The following is a 20,418-nucleotide window of genomic DNA, read 5'->3' as shown; positions in this document are numbered from 1 at the left end:
GTGCCAGGTCTTGGGATTCTTTCTACAGGACTGCTTTGGGAAGAAACAGCATCAAAGAACTGAACACTTACCAACTGTGGGCAACTGTTTAGGAAGAGGTGGGGGCGGAGTCCCTCACCACACAGTGCTGCCCCCTTGAGAACAAGGATCTCTTTACTGTCCTGGACATCAGAACAGATAGAGCTTAGGAAGGGCCCCGTCAGGAGAGCTCTGGCTCCTGGCCTGACGACATGGCCAACCAGAAGCTGCTTCAGTGACAGGCTGAGGGTAAGGCACAGGTGTGGGCAGGCGACCGTCATCCTAGGAATGGAGTAGACAGAAGCCAGTGAGGGGAGACTCTGGGCTAACTGCCTACAGCTGGAGCTCTGTCTGCCCTGAGTGGTGTGCAGCGTGGCGGGGCCTCTCTTCCTCAGCCATAGAGCCTTGGGTTCCGTAGACCCCGGCTCCTCCAGCAACACAGTTTCCCCTTTCCCAAAGCTGTGTGGCCCCAAACCTGCCTGTAGGAAGAAAGTGCTAGAGAGGCCCAGGAGTCTTTCTACAAATACCAAAGGCAGCCTTGTGAGCAGAGACCATTTATTCCCAGCATCCTCAGAGACTAGGCCTTCATCGGGAAGGAGGGCACGGCCTGGATGGACATGGAGAGATTTAAGGGGCACGCTGCTGGCCACAGACCCCTTACCCTCAGCTGTGAGTGCCATATACATGGAGTCTCCCTGCTTGGGGGAAGAGAGACCGCTGCCAGCCTTGGTGCTCAGGGGTTCCTCATCTCTCATATTCTGTGATCAGTCTGCAGCCTCACACTTCCACATTTTAGAGGGTCAAAAATCATGTGAAGGACCACTTTGCAAAGGAATATGTCACTCTGTTGAAGTGTGTGGCAGTCTGGCATGGTGGCTCAAACCTAAAATCACTCAGGAAGCTAATGTAGGCGGGTCAAAGGTTCAGGGTCAGTCTGGGCTACATATTGTGTTTGAGACTAACATAGAATACAAAAAAAGATCCTATCTAAAGAGAGGGGGCGAAGAGAGAGAGTTTGGCAATATCTTCCACTCAGGAGTATGGCGTCCATATGGTCATCATGACATGGCTTTAGGGTCACTGTGTATGCCCACACACCCACTGTGTCCTTGCACAAGGCAATTGGGCAACTACCCAGTCCCCACACACATCCCTTCTGGCCAGGATCCCAAACCTGGTAGAAGGCCTCTGGTGGTGCCCTGGTGGCACCCAGCCGCTCTGATGTTCCCCCAAAGATCCAGGCAGTTTCAGAAACTCCCCTTGTGATTCCTTACAGGGCCCCAGCTTCCTCCAGAGAGTGAGCAGCTAGTGAGTAAACAGAACTCTCCCTGCCTGGCCCAAGGGTAAGTCCAGAGTCCCCGGGTGGCCACAGACCAGCAGCCCGATGTGTCATCCCATCCCGTCGGCTGCTTGTTTATTGCAGGTCCTGGGAGCGAGCCAGGCTGGCAGTCACAGCAGCTTTAGTACTTAGTGTGAGATGCTGGGGTTGGGGGTGTAAACCGGCCCTGCCGCATTTGCCTGGCACATGCAAGGCCACGGGTTCAATTCTCAGCAGAACTCTAGGTATGTCCGTCCACCAGTATTGCTCCCTCACCACGAGTTCAGAGTATGACAAGCAGAGTGACCGGGCTTCCTGCGACATCCAGGCTCCAACCCGCTAGAGCAGGGGCACTAGGTGCCAGGCCTGATCCTGGTGCTTAGGGGACAATGCTCTTCCATTTCTAAGGTGGAATAGATGGTGCCACAAAGAGCGGAGGACCCCTGGGATGGCGGTACTCCCATCTCCATGTGACAGGAAGTCCCTGGGCAAAGCAGAGCCTCTAGCAGCGCTGGGGGAAGGGAGGTCACTGCAGCCACTTTGGGGGGGATCCAAAGATATCTGGGTTTCCAAAGGCTTCGTGGTAGGGTCATTCAAGGACAATGAGTTATCTCCAGCCCATTTTGTAGGCTTCAGTTCAGGGAGGCTGGGCCAGGAGAGTCTCTTTGCGTGCATTCCCTGTGGAGCAGAGGCCTATGTGATGGTGGGTGCAGGCTGTCACGGTGCCAGTGGTGACGAGCGTTCACCCTTTAACTTCCCTTTGCCTCAGGAGTAGGACCAATTGGTGCCGGTGCTTTGCCCACAGGGAGCCATGTGTACAGGAACCAGAGGCTGGTAGCATGCCAGTATAGCCATCACCTGAGACCCAGGGAGAGACGGCAAGCCACAAGGGTGTAGGCAAGGAGGCTTGGATCCAGCCTGTGGCTTCTCCCTGAGCGGACACTAGCCTGACAGCGAGTGCCCACCATGGGGACACAGAAGTCAGTGCTCTGGGCAGCAGCTGAAGGCTTCACTCTGGGCTACCACTGAATTCTGGGGCTTTAGTTCAAGCCACAATAGCTTTCCAGCTTGGAGCTAACCTGATCTTGAGGGTAGACTCAGCTGCTCTCTAGCCCCAGCTAACACTGGGTGTCACTTCTCAGAGACCATCGTGGGCCCGTGGTCCTCTTTTCCCCCTTCCTCCACTGAGAACATGACCTCAGTGCAGCTGCCCAGAGGTGGTTCTGTCTCCTGCTCCGGGTAGTGAGGGGCATGGTCCACTTCCAATGCCGCTTCAAGCTCAGGCTCCGGAGATCCCGCCAGACCCCGGCCCTCAGGGACTTCGGTCTTTACAGAGCCCACAATCACCGTGTCAGCCTTCATGATGTAGATCTTCTCTGCAAAGCAAGGGGAGGTGTGAGGGCGGGGAGACCATGGCCTCAGCCCGGCGAGACCACGGCCTCAGCCCATTTCCACCTCGCCTGCTGAGAGACTTCAGACAGATAACACCGCCTCTCTGGCATGGAGAAAACTTTGTGGGGCCACCCATGATTTCCCAGGCGTGTCATCAGGTGATCAGAGAAAGATAAAATGCATTCAGTCCAGGAGATAAACCGTAAAAGAGGCCAGGATAGCAGGAGCACTAGGAGACACGACAGAGCCACAGATGTCCCTGGCTCTTCTCAAGAGCCAGCTCTAGGGCCCAGTATTCCCACGAACAGCCCCTCACTATCACCACTGTTAATCTAATCTACTACCTGGCTAAGAACCTGAGGCCTCCCTAAGGTAAGATTCGGGGACACCTCCAGAGAAATGTCCAGCCGCCTGGCTACCCTCATTTTCACCCCGGCTGCCCAACGTGACCTGGTTTGCCTGGGACTGATAGTCCCATGTCCCAGGAAGCCTTGTCAGTCTGGGCAAACTTGGCTGGTTGGTTAGCCATACTCTTCAGAAGCGTGGGTCCTGATACCCAACAGCAGCTGGGGACTCTGTGCTTCGGTCAGCAGCTTCCCGAGTCTCACTGACAGCCAGCAGGGTGGATGATGAGTGTCAAGTGGACGGGTAACCTAGTCCCCAACACTAGGACATGCGACCGTCCTTAGCACAGGCTGATCCAGGAGGGTTGCTGGAATGGCCTTTTGTGGAGGGAGTCGGGGAACCTTGGGGAAACAAAGCCCTTTGCACTGGGAAGCAGAAGCCTGGATTCACAGGGGCAGCTGACTCTACTCATGGGCATGGCACCTATGGCTTCAGCCAGGGGCTGCATCCCCTCCTCCCGCTGTCCCATTCGGCAATGGACTCTGCAGAGAGAATGGGGAAGCTCAAAAAGGAACTTAAGAGTGGGGGTGGGTGGAGGCAGGGGGCACATGGACCCCTGCCTCCGGGTTACACCCTCAGATTCAGGAAGCCCAGAAGCCTCCCAGATGCCCTGACATGCCTGAGAGCATTGCACCAATGCCAGCTCTTCTATTTCGGTTTCCCACACACCCAGGGAGAGAGAAGTATAGGAAATAACAACAAGCAGAGGGAAGGGCAAGAGAAAGAAGCAAACTGTGTGTCCCACGGGTTCCTCAGCCCCCACCCCACATCCTCCATCATCTGAGGGGCTGGCAGAAGATGGGAGCCAGGCAGGGCCTGGCGGCTCAGAACTAAATCTGGAGAAACTGAGGCAGGAAGACAGCAAGTTCAAGGCTAGTTTGGGCTACAAAGTGAGTGGGTTTAAGGCCAGCCTGGACAACTCAGTAAAATTCGGTCCCAAAGAAAAAAGTAAAAAGGATGCTGCGGAGAGGGAAGTATGTGCAGCATTGCAAGTCTGTAACAGCTGCAAGCGGACAAGGAGACCTGAGGATCAGAAGTTCAAGGTTATCCAGAAAGCAGACAAAAGCCAGGGAGGTTGTCTAGCAGGCAAAGTGAGTGCTGGTTCTACAAGGATGAAGACTACAGTTCAGAACCCCAGCAGCCATGTGATGCCTGGGTGGGTGTGGCAACAGCCTGTAATGACATATGGGAGGCAGAGACAGGGGATCCCTAAGCAAGCTGACTAGCTAGGCTAATTGCATCAGTGAGCTCTGGGTTCAAGTGAGAGACTCTGCTGCAAGACATAAGGTGGAGAGCAATCAGGACAACCAATGTCAACCCCTGGCTTCTGCACATACACACACATGAATACTCACACACACATGCACTCATGCACACACACACACACATGCACGCACACACGAACGCATGCACATTCAAACACACCACACACACAATTTTCAATTTTAAAAATAAAAGTTTAAAACAAACATGGGTGGTCTGTAGCTCAGTAGTAGGACACTCCCCAAGCATGTAGAAGGCACCAGGTTCAATCCCTGGTACTAAAAACGACAGATGGGACCATAGGTCAGGTGCTGGGTTCACCTCAGGACAGGTCAGAGGAGCCGACAAAGGAGAGATGAGGGGCCGGGGAACTGAGAAGCAGAGGATATGGTGCCTGACACCGAGCCAACAACCTGAGCTCAATCCCCAGGATTCACGTGGTTGAAGTAGAGACCTGACTCCCAAAAGCTGTACTCTGACCTCCACACTCATGCATTGGCAAACGAGAGAGAGAGAGAGACAGAGAGAGAAAGAGAGAATAGACAGAGAAAATTATGTAGATGAGAGAGGAAGGTATTTCAAGATGGCTCAACAGATGGAAGTATTTTCTGCCAAACCCAAAGACCTGAGTCCGATCCCTGGGACCCACATGGTAGAAGGAGAAAACTGACACATACAAGTTGTCCTCTGACCTCTACAGGCAGCACAGGCTCCCCACCCCCAGCTGCTTAGGGGAAGTGATGGAAAGGAGAGGCAGAGGGGGCACAGCCAGAGAAGAAGGTTTAGGCCCATTTGTCCTTGTTGGGAACTTAATGGGGAGGCTGCTCTTCTGGTGTGTCACAAAACAGACAAAGGGGTCACTGGAGTCCTGGTGTCTCCAATGACCTCTGAGGCCTTCCCTCAGTAGCCCCACCCTCATGCCCAGCCCTTACTACCTCCCTCCCTGCACAAGCTCTGGCCCTGTCTCCAAGTTCCAAGCCCTTTGGTCATCCTGCACTCAAACGCCAGAAGGACTTCTTGGAAAACCAAAGGAGCCTTTGGCAGTGTTTTCCCAAACACATTCTTCGCCAATAGAACTTACCAGAACTTACCAAAAGCTGTGACTGCAGACATTTCTCTGAGACAATGACAGCTTTCGAGCGCTTACCTCCACAGACCACCATGGAAATGTGAAGAACCCTCACCCATGGAGGCCCTTCCAGCACCGTGGCAGGGCCAGTGACCCTCCAGAGAGGGAGACAGGGCCCACGGAGCAGCTGCCCTGGAGAGGCTGGGACACTGGGTGGAGGAGCTCAGCAGAGAGCACTGCCCTGCTCAGAGTAGACTGTGAGAAGGTGGCCACTAGGACACGCGGAGGTGACCAGGCTCCAAAGAGGGGAGCTGCCTGCTGGAGGTGAAGCAACAGCCCTGCCGAGCAGCTTAGGGAGAGAGGGAGAGAGGGATGGAGGGAGGGATGGAGGGAGGAGGAGAGAGACAGAGAGCTGAAAGTCAGAAAACCACCCCTAAGAGGGAGAGTAGGTGAGTTGGATGGGATAGAGCGGTTGGCTGAGACCAGTCTTAAATGCCAGAGTGAGAACTGAACGCTCCATCTACACTGGTGGGGACAATATATACACATCAGTGGGTCTCGACCTGCTAATGCTGAGACCCTTTAATACAACCTCATGCTATGGTGACCCCAACCATAAAATTATTCTCATTGCTACTTTATAACTGTAATTTTGCTACTGTTAGAAGCCATAATGCAAATATTTTTGGAGACAGAGGTTTGCTGAAGGGGTCAAGACCCACAGGTTGAGAACCTCTGATGTGTTCTGGGGTGGTAGGAAGTGAGGAAGGAGGCAGGGCCCATAGGAGCCACGACGAATGCTTGTCCTGGCTGGAGGGCAGAGAGATGGGAGATGCTGGGGGGTCAGAGCTGGCCTCCAGGTTCCTGCTGCTATCCACGGGTGGTATGGACAACCCAGTGCTTCAAGGCCCATCAAATGTGGGTTTGAGTCCCAGCAGTTCAATAAGAAAACTTGCTCCACATCCCCCTACCCCGAGCCTCAGTTTCCCCAGCCATGAAAGAGGGATAAAGTCCTTCCCAGAAGTATGTGACAGACACAAAGAGATATTGCCAGATAAGTGTCTGACGTCACCAGCCTGCCTGCCTTCAGGCCAGTAGGGAAGGATTCTCTTTCTCTTTAATAATGACCATCACGGACAATTCTGTACTCTGTCAATTATGTCTTAAATAAACGCTGATTGGCCAGTACCCAGGCAGGAAGTATAGGTGGGACAACCAGACAGGAAGTAGAGGTGGGGCAATGAGAACAGGAGTATTCTGGGAAGAAGGAAGCTCTTTCTGCAGTCCTGCCCAGATACCAAAGAAGCAGGATGTGACTGCCTCACTGAAAAAGGTACTGAGCCATGTGGCTAACATAGATAAGAATAATGGGTTAATATAAGTTATAAGAGCTAATAAGAAGCCTGAGCTAATGGGCCAGTCAGTTTATAACTTAAAAAAAAAATGACCATCACAGCTCTCATCAGCACACGCCCACTTAGTGAATGTCCCCAGCAGTCCCCATGAAGTGACACTTGTGCCATTCTCCCTGGACAGAAGCTTGACCTGGGGCAGAATGAGTGGTGGTAAGGGATGCACCCCTCCCCTAGCCCCATCCAGAGCTCAGCATCCGTCTCTTTTTGCCCACTGATTTCAACCAGGACCTTCTAATAGGCGGACTCACCAATCCTATTGTTCGTGTGTTCCGTGGATACCCGGGTCTCTGGAGGTTCCCTGGGGGTCAAAGGATTCCCAGCTGTGCTGTCATCCAACAGTGGCAGGCTCTCCAGGAAGGCTGCCCCAACATTGGTACACATCTGCACGGTTGGAGGGTTCACGGGGCTCAACTTGTGTCCTGTGCTGGCATCTGTCACTGACCCACTTCTCTTTGGCTGCTGTGAACAGGAGTAAGAGCTGAGGCAGGGCTGCCCCCACTCCACTAAACTGCCAGGGAGCTTTAAAGATGCCACAAGTCACATGACAGCATGAGGTACCTGTGTGGGGCCTTCCCAAGAATGTCCACGTTTTTCTCAAGGTTTTGTTTTTTAATCAAGATAGTGTCTCACCAAATAGCCGTGGCTGACCTATAACTTTATTTTAATACATAAACCAGGCTGGCCTATGAACTCACAGCGATCCATCTGCCTCCGAGGCTTCTCAAGCGCTGGGATTAAAGGTGTGCACCCAGCTACTGTTTGGTCTTTCATTGTGACAGTCTTCTCTAGTCCAGGCTGGCCTCAAACTTGATAAGCTGCTAAGGATGACCTTGAACTTTTGATCCTCCAGCATTCACCTCCCTAACACTGATATTGGGGGGGAGGGGCGGGATAGGGTGCTACCACGCTCAGTTTATGATGGGCTAGGGCTCCAGCTCAAGGTTTTATGCTTCACAGGCAAGCAGTCCACCTACCAGGCCGCATCCTCCACTCACTAGACGGAGCGGCGGTCAGTGACTCACACACGCTCCGCTTACTACGAGTGCCGTTCTAAGAACAATGTGTCACCCTGCATGGTTGTCATATGAGCACCTGCCTCTCTTACGGATGGAGAAACTGAGGCTTGGAGGAGTGCAGGAACTCACCCGGGGTCATCCAGGAAGTCTACTTTAGGCTCACCACCTTCTGGGGCCTCTTCACTCCCAACCTCTTGGGAAAGAAGTCTTTAACTGTATCCTAATACAGTTCTTTTTTTTTTTTTTTTTTTTAAAAAAAAAAGCCACATCCTCACTCAGAACTGTGTTGGTTTGGTTTCTCAAGTTCATGAGTTTAGTGCAAAGGGAAATGAGATACCTGCTCTGCGACCTTCACCTTCAGACTTCAAAGGAACCCAGGTTGAGGGGTTCAGAGGACAGATCTATGTCATCTTGGTTCTCTTACGATGACTTGAAGGCCAGGGCTGGTGATAAAGCTCAAAACTGTAGCGCTTTGCCTAGCACTCGGATTTGATTCCCAGAAGAGGAAAACCAAAACCAAAATGAACAAACAAATAAAAAAACCCACTCATTTTAGCCAGGCATGGCACATGCCTGTAATCCTCACACTTGGGTGGTGGAAGCAGGAGGATCAGAAGTTCAAGGCCAGCCTCGGCTACATAAGACCTTGTCTAAAAAAATATAAATAAATAGGAACTGTGGGGGGGGGGTGAGCTCGGTGGTTAACAGCGCTGCTGCTCTTACAGAGGACCATGGTTCGGTTCTCAGCACCTACACAGTGACTCACAACCATCTGTAACTCCAGTTTCAGGAGAGCCGATGCCCCTTTCTGACTTCCGCAGGTACCAGGAATGTACGTGGTCCGCATACATACGTGCAGGCAAAAATCCATACACATAAAACAAAATTTACAAATAAAAAGCGTAAACTGTGGGGGGGGGGGTAGCTGTTATGAGAGAGAGAGAGAGAGAGAGAGAGAGAGAGAGAGAGAGAAGCAACTTGCTCAATGGGAAAAAAGTGAAAACTGTCTGCAGCATAAGCACCTAACACATGGCCACAGGAAGTTCTCATCAACCCTGCCCCCACCCACCTCCAATCCCACCATCACATGTCCCTTGGGAAGCCCGACAAAGGACAGGTCTCCAGAACAACCTTAACGGGGTCTCCGCAAAGCCCTGCACCTGGCCCACGTGGAGCACTCTGTAAGAGGTGATGCAGGTGCCCCCAAAGGATGCAGTCGGGGACCAGGACCCAGCACCTGCTCTGAAGTCCCATAGTACAAGCTGGGGTTCTAAGGCAGCCACCAGCTGGGTCACCCCTAACTTGTCTGACTGCCATTTCCTCTTTTACTAAATGTGACAAGTGTACCAGCGCCTGAGAGTCAGGACTCTCTGAGGTAACTTCTAGAAAGCACAAAGGAAGGTGCCTAGCAAGCCAGATGTGGTGGTGCACACCTGGATTTTGAGGTCATTGTGGGCTACTCAGTCAAAGCCTGGAGAGAGGGCAGGGGAGGAGTGTGAGTGCCTAGCAGATAGTAACCGGTCAATACAGCTAACTTTGCAAGTGTCTGTGGCTGGTGTCTGTCAGCCAGCTGGGAGGGCAAGCCTTCCAGAGTAAAGAGATAAATAATCACAGCCTCCCTCCAACCCAGACTTAGGACCTCAAAGTGGCCCAAACCAAACTGCTGTTTGCAGTCCTGGTGGAAATTCCCTGGGGCCGAGCCAGGTGCTAGAGGTTGCTGTGGGGTGGGGCTCTCTGTCCTGGGCCAAGTCCTACCATGGGGCCCCAGGCTAAGCCCCTGGGCTCCTAGCTCCCACAATCTGGAACCCTGGGTGTCAAGGAAGGAGAAAGGTCTCCTGTCTTCCTAAGGCCCAGCAGCCCTGAAACCACAGATCTGTGAAGTCAAACAAAAAGACAGTAGCCGGGGGTGGGGGGAGTGGGGGTGATGGGGGTGGAGGAATGGGGGGGGGGTATTAGAATGGCACTTACAGTTGGGTTTTCAATAGGTTTGGAATCTGAAAGAAAAAAAGAAGTAGTGATGTCACCAAAAAGAGTTTGACACCCTGCAGCACTCCCCATCTGTTGCCAGACAGTACCCTAGGATCTCAGTGAGGCTGAGCCTTGCCCACCCCAGGGCTCATGCCCCCAGGATGGCAGTAGAAATTTTCAGGATGAACCCCTGGCATGCCTGAAGCCAGTCTCTGAAGAGGGAATGAGCTGGGGCTTCCCTTCCACAAGCCAAAAGAGGCCAGGCTGGGCCCTGCTCTGTCTGCCTCTCTTCTCTGTACCACCCTGAGGCGGCTTCTGAGGACTCTGGAGATGCCTGAGCCACAGTTCTCAGGGCCCAACCTTTCTCTGATCATCTCAGCCCCTGCCATTCACCCCAGTATCCTTTTGTCTTAAATAAGGACCAACTACCCAAGAGCATGGTGACATTTAACCATAGCTCGCCAGCCGCCTGAGAAAGAAGGAAGTGGCCCCATTACCAAGCCCAACCTAACACAAGCTACCCCAGGTCCACCAGGACCATACCACAGGAGGACAGAGCCTTTCCTGATTCCCAGGAGGCCATCTAGGGACCCTGTGATGCCAACCGGATTCACACTGACAAACCAACCATGGCAGGAAAGCCATCATGCCAGAGGAGCTGCTTCTAGAACATGCTTTCTGGCTTAGCAGCTTGACCCTGAATTCCATTTGACCTGTGCACAGCAGATTAACCGATAACAGAAATATCACGCGGCCGCTGAAGCTTGGGATGAGCTCTTAGCGGTCTGGCAGGGAAATGGGCTAGAGAGATGCTCAGAACAACCACCTCATGAAGTGACATGACCAAGTCTCAGGTTAGCAAAGGTGCTTGCTTATGTAATCTGGTAACCACTGTCCCTGGTAGAGTGGTCACTTCAGGAAGTTGTGGCTTGTTCTCTTTAGGTGACCACTAACCACCAAGTCCAAGCCACTGATAATGCTTCAGGTACTCTCTGGCTTGAGACACAAGTTCTGTTTGAATGGGCTTGGTTTTTCCAAGATTTTGTTATTATTCTGTGAGTGTTTTGCCTGCATGTGTGTTTGTGGACAACACGCATGCCTGGTACCCAGGGAGACCAGGAGAGGGTGTTAGATACCCTGGACCTAGAATTACAGACAGTTGCGAGTCCCCCTGTGGGTGCGAGGAATTGAATCCCAGTCCTCTGGAAGAGTAGCCAGCTCTGATCCATTGAGCCGTCTCTCCAGCCCATGGTGTGTTCATTTTGTCTGATTCTCGTTTTATGGGACAGGATTTAACTGGCTATTTTAAACGTGACATCAGCGAAACTAAATCTTTGTCCTCTGGAAGCAATCCTGAGTTTTGCAATCAGCCAGCTGGTATATGGTGTCAAGTCATTGTGGGAACCTGGAGAAGAAAAAAGCTTCTGCCAAAGAATCAAGAAGATAAACAAAGGATGCTGAGCCCTGTCTTGAGGAAGAAGCAGTGAGATAAGGGCTGAGAGCTGTAAGTAGGCTCCCTCTCTTTACAGGGCCTCCTGGCTAGCACCCTTGGTGCCTTTGAACCAGGCTCCCCCCCCCCCCAGTAGGGACCACACCTTCAGGAAGTCACACTAGTGGAGATAAAAGCAGGAGTGTTTATAATTACTTCAAAGCTGAAAAGATACCAAGTGTCAAACACCAGTGTGACTGGGCCTGCTAACCCAACACCACCTCCGTGGAGGGCATCCGGCTCTACTTCACAACTCTAAGACTCAGCCTTTTTATCTGGGAAATGGGACAGCCCTGGCCAACTTCAGAGGGGTTTAGGAAGATAGGATGGAGAGCTCAGAACAGCAGGTAGGGATGGGGTGGTGTGGGGGAGGGGGATTAGTGGTAGAACCTTTGTCTGTCAAGTGTGAAGGCAGAACTCTTCCAGGAGCAAGCATGTGCACGCACACACACACACACACACACACACGCCACACACACACCATACATACACACCACATACACACACCACACACACCACATACACACCATACACCATACACACATCACACACACGCCACACACACGCCACACACACACCATACATATACAACACACACACTACACATACCACACACACACAGAGTAGAATTTCTGTGATAAGTCATCTGGAGACTGGGGTGTGTGCAATGAGCATGGCTCTGAGCTCTGAGGTTTTCCCCCTCCAAATCCAGAACCCCGGTCTCACTGTACAAAATAAATTTTAGACAAGTCCCAGCAGGGGGAATCTTGCAAACGTCTGACCAGTGTTGTCAAAGGCCACTTAGGTCAAAAGGAAGTCTGAGAAGCTGCTACAGGCCAGGCAGCGGGGGTGGGGAGTGGGAGAGAGTGGGGGGCTAAGGAGATGTCTGACTGAGTGTAAGAAGGGTCCCTGGCACCTTAAAGTAAAACAAGTAAAGACAGAATAAAGGGTGTCTTTTGTTATTTAATCACAATAGTTGGGGCTGGGGATGTGGCTAGCAGGTTAAGAGCACTGGCTGCTTTTCCGGAGGATTGGGATTTGGTTCTCAGCACCCACATGACGCTCACAACCTTTTTAACTCTGATTTCAAGGGATCCAGGGCCCCCTTCTGACCTTACTGGGCACCCTGTAGTTATATACGTGCAAGCAATTGCTCATATGCATTTTAAAAAATTAAACTTATTTAACTATGGTAAATGTACCACCCCGATATAAGAGGTCAATAATGAAATCAGCTGGGCACGGGCACACTGGAACTCCGTTATTTTCTGTTTGGACGGGGTGGAGTAAGACAAGGTAGTCTCCAGCTGGAAACTAACTTGAGGATGACTTTGAACTTCTGGCCCTGCTGTCTCACCTTGCAAGTGCTGATACTGCAAGTATGTACCAATACATCTGGCTTTGAAACAGGGTCTCACTATGTAGCCCCTGGCTGGAATGAACACACAGAGATCCACCTGGCTCTGTGGGGATTAAAGGCGTATACCACCTGCCTCTGTCTCCCAAGTGATGAGGCTCCAAGTGTCTATCACCGCGATATTTTTGAGTTGCTCTCCTCTTTTCTGGAGCCTTCCAGGCCATCTCTTTACCTAACGAACCCACTGACTAAGCCTGCTGGGTTCCCAGTAAATGTCTATCCTGCCTCCCGCAGCTGTGATGGGACTTCAGGGAGAACTCAGGGGCAGAATGAAGAGAGTTCTTTTATCCTAAAACTCTTCTAAAAAGTGAAGTCTTGAGCCGGGCACATGCCTCTAATCCCAGCACTCAGGAGGCATAGGCAGGTGGATCTCTGTGAGTTCGGGATCAGCCTGGTCTACAGAGTGAGTGCCAGCTGAGGCTACACAGAGAAACCCTGTGTCGAGGAAGGGTGCTGAGGACACCTGTGAAGCCCTGGAGGCTAACACAGCTTAGACACTCTATAACAGGGGAAAGAAAAATATAGATTCTAACTCTCAGCAACAAGCATGCACTAACATCAAGGTTAAAAAAAAAAAAAAGACAGAATCTAAGGCAGGAGAATCCACGCCTTTGATCCTAGCACTCAGAAGGCACAGGCAGCCGATTTTTGAGTTCAAGGCCAGTCTGGTCTAAAGAGCAGTTCCAGGACAGTCAGGGCTACACAGAACAAATCCTGTCTCGAAAAGCCAAAAAGTAAATAAATAAATAAAATTAAAAAAAAAAGCTTAAGAGGCAGAATCTAGGAGGCCCCAGCATCTGTCAACAGTCCTTTTCAACCCATGAGTACTCTGAGAAAGATCCAAAGCGGATCCTGCCAAGGGCAGAGTTCAGATTGCCCAAGCACTCTTCCCCTCAAGCCCTTGCTTTAGCCTGCTTGTCCTCATTTGTTGGTTTCCTGGTTTTTTGGAACAATCACAATATTCTCGTAAATCCATCCGGCGCCCTAGGATGCGAGTCCAGGACATTATGTACAGCGGTGGCCTGGGCAATGGTATCTCCTGAGCTGCTCCGAAGGCTAGAGTCGTGAGTGCTGAGTGCAGAAGCAGGATTCAAAGCTCTGTCCCGCCCTTCCCTGAGCTCTCCTTGCCAGTCCTGACCTGACACAGCTGTGGGAGGCAGGGCAGTCCCAAGGTACAAGTTAGCTACTGGGAACCCAAGGTAGAAGTTAGCTACTGGGAACCCAGCAGGCCTAGGAGGAGAGGTCACCTGAAAGGCCTTCAGAGAAGAGGACAATCCCCTGCAACTCAAAATAGCGAGGTGGTACACACCTGGAGCCCCAGCAACCTGGGAGGCAGAACCAGGTAGATCCCTGTCTGTATTCATACCAGCCATGGCTACATAGTGAGAACTGGTCTCAAATATAAATAATATAAATATAAACATAAAAACAGATAAATTCAAAGCTAGTCTCAATTACATACCATGACTGAGGACAGCTGGGCCATGTGAGACCCTATCTCAAAAAGTCAAAAACACAAAAAAGGTAATGCCAACTCAAGAGGACAGGACATGTCCTGAGGGATTCCTGCTTCCCAGCTCTGGGATAGTGATCAAGAATCTGCTACAATGATGGCAACATTAAAATAATGAAAGAAACCCATGAGTCCACACAGATACAAATACACTAACAAGAAACAAAAGCATGATAAAAAGCAGAAGGGGTCATTGGCACAGTCTCAAAACCCTCCTTTAACAGTCATTACCAAGTCATTATCAAAGTGTGGTCTGGCTGGCTGACGGGCTTGCAAGAGAGCTCCAAGCACCATGAAGGCAACAGATGGATGCCTGGCAGGAAGCTCCCCAGAGAGCCCTTGCAGAAGACTGATGCCCAAGTCCATTTTCAGAGAAATATTAGACTGAACCTAGGTCAGGACTACAGGCCAGATCAGCTTACGACTCTACCTGGTGTCAAGGCCATGATACCATAGAAAGAGCCTGGGAACTGACCCAGATGAGAGGGGACCCCATAGACCTGCTTACCAATGGCAGCATGGGATCCAAGCCACAGACATTAGGACACATCGAGAAACCCAGTCTGGTAATGTGTAATGGCACACACCTTTAATCCCAGCACTGGAGAGGCAGACGCAGGCAGGGCTCTGCTGTGGGATAATGCTTTTGTATACTGTAAAGATTTATCACTCGTATTAATTTAATAAAACACTGATGGCCAGTAGCCAAGCAGGAAGTATAGGCAGGACAACCAGACTAAGAGAATTCTGGGAAAAGGACAGGCAGAGATGCAGATGCAGAGGAAGCAAGATGAGAAAAGGTACCAAGCCACATGGCTAAACATAGACAAGAATTATGGGTTAATTTAAGTTGTAAGAGCTAGTTAATAATAAGCCTGAACTAATGGGCCAAACAGTTTATAATCAATATAAGCCTCTGTGTATTTCTTTGGGACTGAAGAGCTGCAGGACCAGCTGCCGGTGGGACAGAAACTTCTGTTAACAGATCTCTGTGAGTTCGAGGTCAGCCTGGTCTATAGAACAAGTTCCAGAACTACACAGAGAGACACTATCTCAAAAACCAGAAAAGAAGAAGGAAGAGGAGGTAGAGGAGGAAGAGAAAGAGGAGAAAGAGGAACGGGAAGAAGAAGAAACAAGCAAACAGAGTCTGGCCTGAGTACTGATTGGTGGTGATGGAGCAGGCTGAATTCTGATTCTGATGGTACTGCAGCACCCTGGTTATTAGGAAATACACAGGGAGCTATTCAAGAGTGATAAGAAATCAAGCCTGGTAAGAAACTCTCAAAACTGTTTTGGAAAAGGTAAGTTTCCCGTACTGTGTTTATAACTTCTGGAAATCTGAAATTCTATCAGAGCAAAAGAATTTTTTTTCTGCTTCTATCTTTCCATGATAACAAAAAGGTAGGGGCTGGAGAGATGGCTCCATGGTTAAGAGCACTACTGCTTAGCCAGGCATGCCTTTAGTCCCAGCTCAGAAGTCAGAGGCAGGTGAATTTCTGTGAGTTCAAGACCAACCTGGTCTATAAGGTGCAATTCCAGCATAGCCAGGGCTACAAAGAGAAATCTTGCCTCAGAAAAAAAGACAACAAAAAAGAGCACATAACATATTGTTCTTCCAGAAGACTCTAGCTCAATTCCTAGCACCCATGTCAAGTGGCTCACAACCACCTGTAAACCCCTGCAGTAAACTGCACTCAAACTCTCTCTCTCTCTCTCACACACACACACACACACACACACACACACACACATATACACATCAAAAACAGTCAAGGCATTCAGGTATTCAGGTGCATATTAAAATGAGGACTGAGGGGAAGGACCGAAGGGTGGGGATGTAGCTCCATTGAAGAGTGCATGCTTAGCATGTATGAGACCATAGGTTCTATCTCCAGCTATGCATAAACTGGGCATGCCAGCACAATTCATGTAATCTCAGCACTTCAAAGGCAAGAAGGTTAGAACTTCAAGGTCATCCTCAGCAGCATAGCAAGTTTGAGGTTAGCCTGAGCTACAAGAAACCCTGTCTCAAGATTAATTGATAAAAATAGGAAAAAATGGTAACCTGACTGCCTGTTCTGGGCTGTCACAGCCCCTCCTCAGCTGTGATATGGAGACCCCAGTGAGAGACACCCTGCTCATGGAGACCCCAGAGAGACACCCTGCTCATGGAGACCCCAGAGAGAGACACCCTGCTCATGGAGAACCCACAGAGAGACATCCTACTCATGGAGAACCCAGCGAGAGACACCCTGCTCATGGAGACCCCAGTGAGAGACACCCTGCTCATGGAGACCCCAGAGAGACACCCTGCTCATGGAGACCCCAGAGAGACACCCTGCTCATGGAGACCCCAGAGAGACACCCTGCTCATGCAGACCCCAGAGAGAGACACCCTGCTCATGGAGAACCCACAGAGAGACATCCTACTCATGGAGACCCCAGCGAGAGACACCCTGCTCATGGAGACCCCAGCGAGAGACACCCTGCTCATGGAGACCCCAGCGAGAGACACCCTGCTCATGGAGACCCCAGCGAGAGACACCCTGCTCATGGAGACCCCAGCGAGAGACACCCTGCTCATGCAGACCCCAGCAACAACAACACCAAATCTCTACCCTGCTGTCCGCTCCCATGTGGCCTTTACCAGCTGACCTGGGCTTCACGCAGCTCATCTGAGAAATGAAGGCAGTGGTGGTGGGTGCCGAAAAGGCCACCCCAGGAGTAAAATGAGATGATGTCTGTCCTTTGCGAAGGTACCAAGGACACTTTGCCATAATGTCGGACCAATTCAGATGATGGGTGACGGGCACCTGATTGCGCCTGTATTGACCTTAGGTTCCTGCTCTTATTCCTCCACCAGGGGAACAATAGTCTCCCTGCAGAGGAGGAGTGAGGACACTGGAACACATATGCCTGTCCCTCCAGCTGTCCACTCTTACCAGCTGTCACACTTGTCTGGAAGGTTGGAAAATCTAGGAGAGCCTATCGCCAGACAAAGCCTACGCTGAAGATAAGATCATGACAACAAATGAATAAATGTTCCTTCTCAACCCACTGCTCCAGGACAGATCCGTGCTGCTCAGGGTATGCCCACCCTACCCTGGCCATGCCCACCCTACCCTGGCCATGCCCACCCTACCCTGGCCATGCCCACCCTACCCTGGCCATGCCCATCCCTGCCTAGGTTATCGTCATCTGTACCATGTGTGCTCACCCTGATTTAAACTCCCTCTCATTTCAGCCCTGGAAACCCAGACATCAAGGGACCCAGTGGAACCAGGCTCAAAACCAGGCTCAGACACAATATTGAACCTAGACTCATTCGGCTCTCTGTAAGCCCAGCTTCTTTGGGTATTTTGTTTGCCTTTTTTTTTCATCCTTTCTTTTCTTTTTTTTCTGTCTTTCTTGTTATAACAAAACTGTTCTCACGAATGTTTGGAGAGAAAAAAATTAACTGACGGCAATGGAAACTCTAATACTAGAAAAATGTCAAGAAAGCAAACATTGGTTTCAATAAGCCGTGCCTGGCAGCTCATGGAAACAAGCTTGAAACCATCAAAATACAAAAACCCCCTTGACTGGGGCGTGCTTAGGAGGTACACGCGTGTACTTATGAAACTTCTCTATTTCAAAACCCCTTGGTGGACAGTGTCTTGGTGTGAGTCGGCCCAGCCCCGGAGCCCACGACAGCCTCGCACCTGTCCATCTGGCCCAGGCAGTCTTTGCATGACCAGATACTCACCCCCCTGCTCCATCTTTGGCTGGAAGGTCTGGGTTAGGTAGTCCAGGCGAAACTCTGTAAAGATATCAAGAGTGGGGCTTAGGGGGTGAGCAGCAGGGTAGGGACAGGCAGGGCAGGCACCCACGGCAGGCCCGCATAAAGCAGCCACCCTCTCCAGGACCCCAGAACACAAGCACCTACTCTGTTGGATCCTCCTCCTGCAGGCCTTCCAGTGACATAGGAAGAAGGAGCTAAAGCCAAGGAGCAGCATCACCATGGCCAGCCAGAGGAACATGGGCCCTGAAACACAGTGCCACCCTGTACTCTGTGCACAGCTGGGAGCCAGGGCCCTTTCCTACAGCCACAGAGGACAGCCCCAGGCATAGCCCATTTCCTCCTTCTCCAGGGACATGGGTCCCACCAAGGTGAGCAGTTCTGGTCCCAAGATGGACCATCTGATTCAGCCTTTCTCTGCTTGCCCTCCCTCACCTGGTTCCAGGAAGCTGACCAGCTAACTCAGAAAGTAAGAAAAACAAACCATTTCGAGGGTGAGAAACTAAGGCCTCAAGGAATCAGAATGAGTCAGGTACGGTGGCGCACGCCTGTAACCCCAGCACTAGGGAGGCAGAGGGATGTGGATCTCTGAGTTTGAGGTTAGCCTGCTCTACATAACTAGTTCCAGGCCAGCCAAGGCTACATAGGGAGACCCCATATTAAATAATAAAATAAATAATAAACAAAAAAAAGAGTGAGAAAAAGAAGGAATTGAACTCCAGGAGGCCGAGAGCTATGGCTAGTTGGGATAGGGAGGGCAGAAGCTGGTTAGGCAAACTCTCTGAGACCGTCAGCTCCTGAGGGCAGGCTCAGGGTCAGAGCTGCACAGAGCGGCCTCAGCATGTGGTCTCTCCGTTCAAACAAATGAGAGGTTGGTGGGATGGCTCAGAGGGCAAAGCCCTTGCAAGCCTGACCTGAGCTCAACATCCAGAACCTTCCGTGGAAAGGTGGGACAGGGGTGGAGGGGGGAGACACGGGACTCCACAGAAGTTGCCCTCTGGCTTCCACACATCACCATGGCATGGGTATGCACACACACACACACACACACACACACACACACAACCATGGCATGGGTATGCACACACACACACACACATCACCATGGCATGGGCATGCCACACACACACATCACCATGGCATGGGCATGCGCACACACACACACACATCACCATGGCATGGGCATGCACACACACACACACACACATCACCATGGCATGGGCATGCACACACACACACACACACACACACACACACAACCATGGCATGGGTATGCACACACACACACACATCACCATGGCATGGGCATGCCACACACACACATCACCATGGCATGGGCATGCGCACACACACACACACATCACCATGGCATGGGCATGCACACACACACACACACACACACACATATCACCATGGCATGGGTATGCACACACACACACACACACACACACACACCACCATGGCATGGGTATGCACACACACACATACACACACATCACCATGGCATCGGCATGCGCGCACGCACGCGCACACACACACACACATCACCATGGCATGGGCATGCGCGCACACACACATCACCATGGCATGGGTATGCACACACACACACACATCACCATGGCATCGGCATGCACACACACACACACACATACACACACACACACATCACCATGGCATGGGCATGCACACACACACACACATGCACCATGGCATGGGCATGCACACACACACACATCACCATGGTATGGGCATGCACACACACACACACACACACATCACCATGGCATGGGTATGCACACACACACACACACACACACATCACCATGGCATGGGTATGCACACACACACACACACACACATCACCATGGCATGGGTATGCACACACACACACACACACACACACATCACCATGGCATGGGCATGCCACACACACACATCACCATGGCATGGGCATGCACACACACACACACACATCACCATGGCATGGGCATGCGCACACACACACATCACCATGGCATGGGTATGCACACACACATCACCATGGCATGGGCATGTGCACACACACACACACATCACCATGGCATAGGCATGTGCACACACACACACATCACCATGGCATGGGCATGCGCGCACACACACACATGCATCATGGCATGGGCATGCGCACACACACACACACACATCACCATGGCATGGGTATACACACACACACACATCACCATGGCATGGGCATGCCACACACACACATCACCATGGCATGGGCATGCACACACACACACACACACACACACATCACCATGGCATGGGCATGCCACACACACACACACATGCATCATGGCATGGGTATGCACACACAC

At 51.3% G+C, this 20,418-nt stretch overlaps 1 protein-coding gene across 1 annotated transcript in view; it reads right to left on the bottom strand.

Moving 5' to 3' along the window:
• Positions 1–584: 584 nt before the first annotated feature.
• Positions 585–20,418, bottom strand: part of LOC121441755 (tumor necrosis factor receptor superfamily member 8-like) — a 50,905-nt gene continuing 31,071 nt past the window's right edge. Inside the window, exons 9-13 of the mRNA XM_041643037.1 lie at positions 18,209–18,307; positions 18,029–18,082; positions 9,865–9,890; positions 7,129–7,339; positions 585–2,712 (exon numbers count right to left, since the gene is read on the bottom strand). Coding sequence (XP_041498971.1) covers positions 2,468–2,712; positions 7,129–7,339; positions 9,865–9,890; positions 18,029–18,082; positions 18,209–18,307 — 635 coding nt within the window. The 3' untranslated portion in view covers positions 585–2,467. The remainder of the gene's footprint in view (positions 2,713–7,128; positions 7,340–9,864; positions 9,891–18,028; positions 18,083–18,208; positions 18,308–20,418) is intronic.

This window comes from Microtus oregoni, unplaced genomic scaffold, assembly GCF_018167655.1.
Source record: "Microtus oregoni isolate MIOR12 unplaced genomic scaffold, Mior012 000081F_ref0000091, whole genome shotgun sequence".
Taxonomy (NCBI): domain Eukaryota; kingdom Metazoa; phylum Chordata; class Mammalia; order Rodentia; family Cricetidae; genus Microtus; species Microtus oregoni.
The sequence above is the reverse complement of the archived record's forward strand: the minus strand, read 5'-3'. Positions and strand labels throughout refer to the sequence as shown.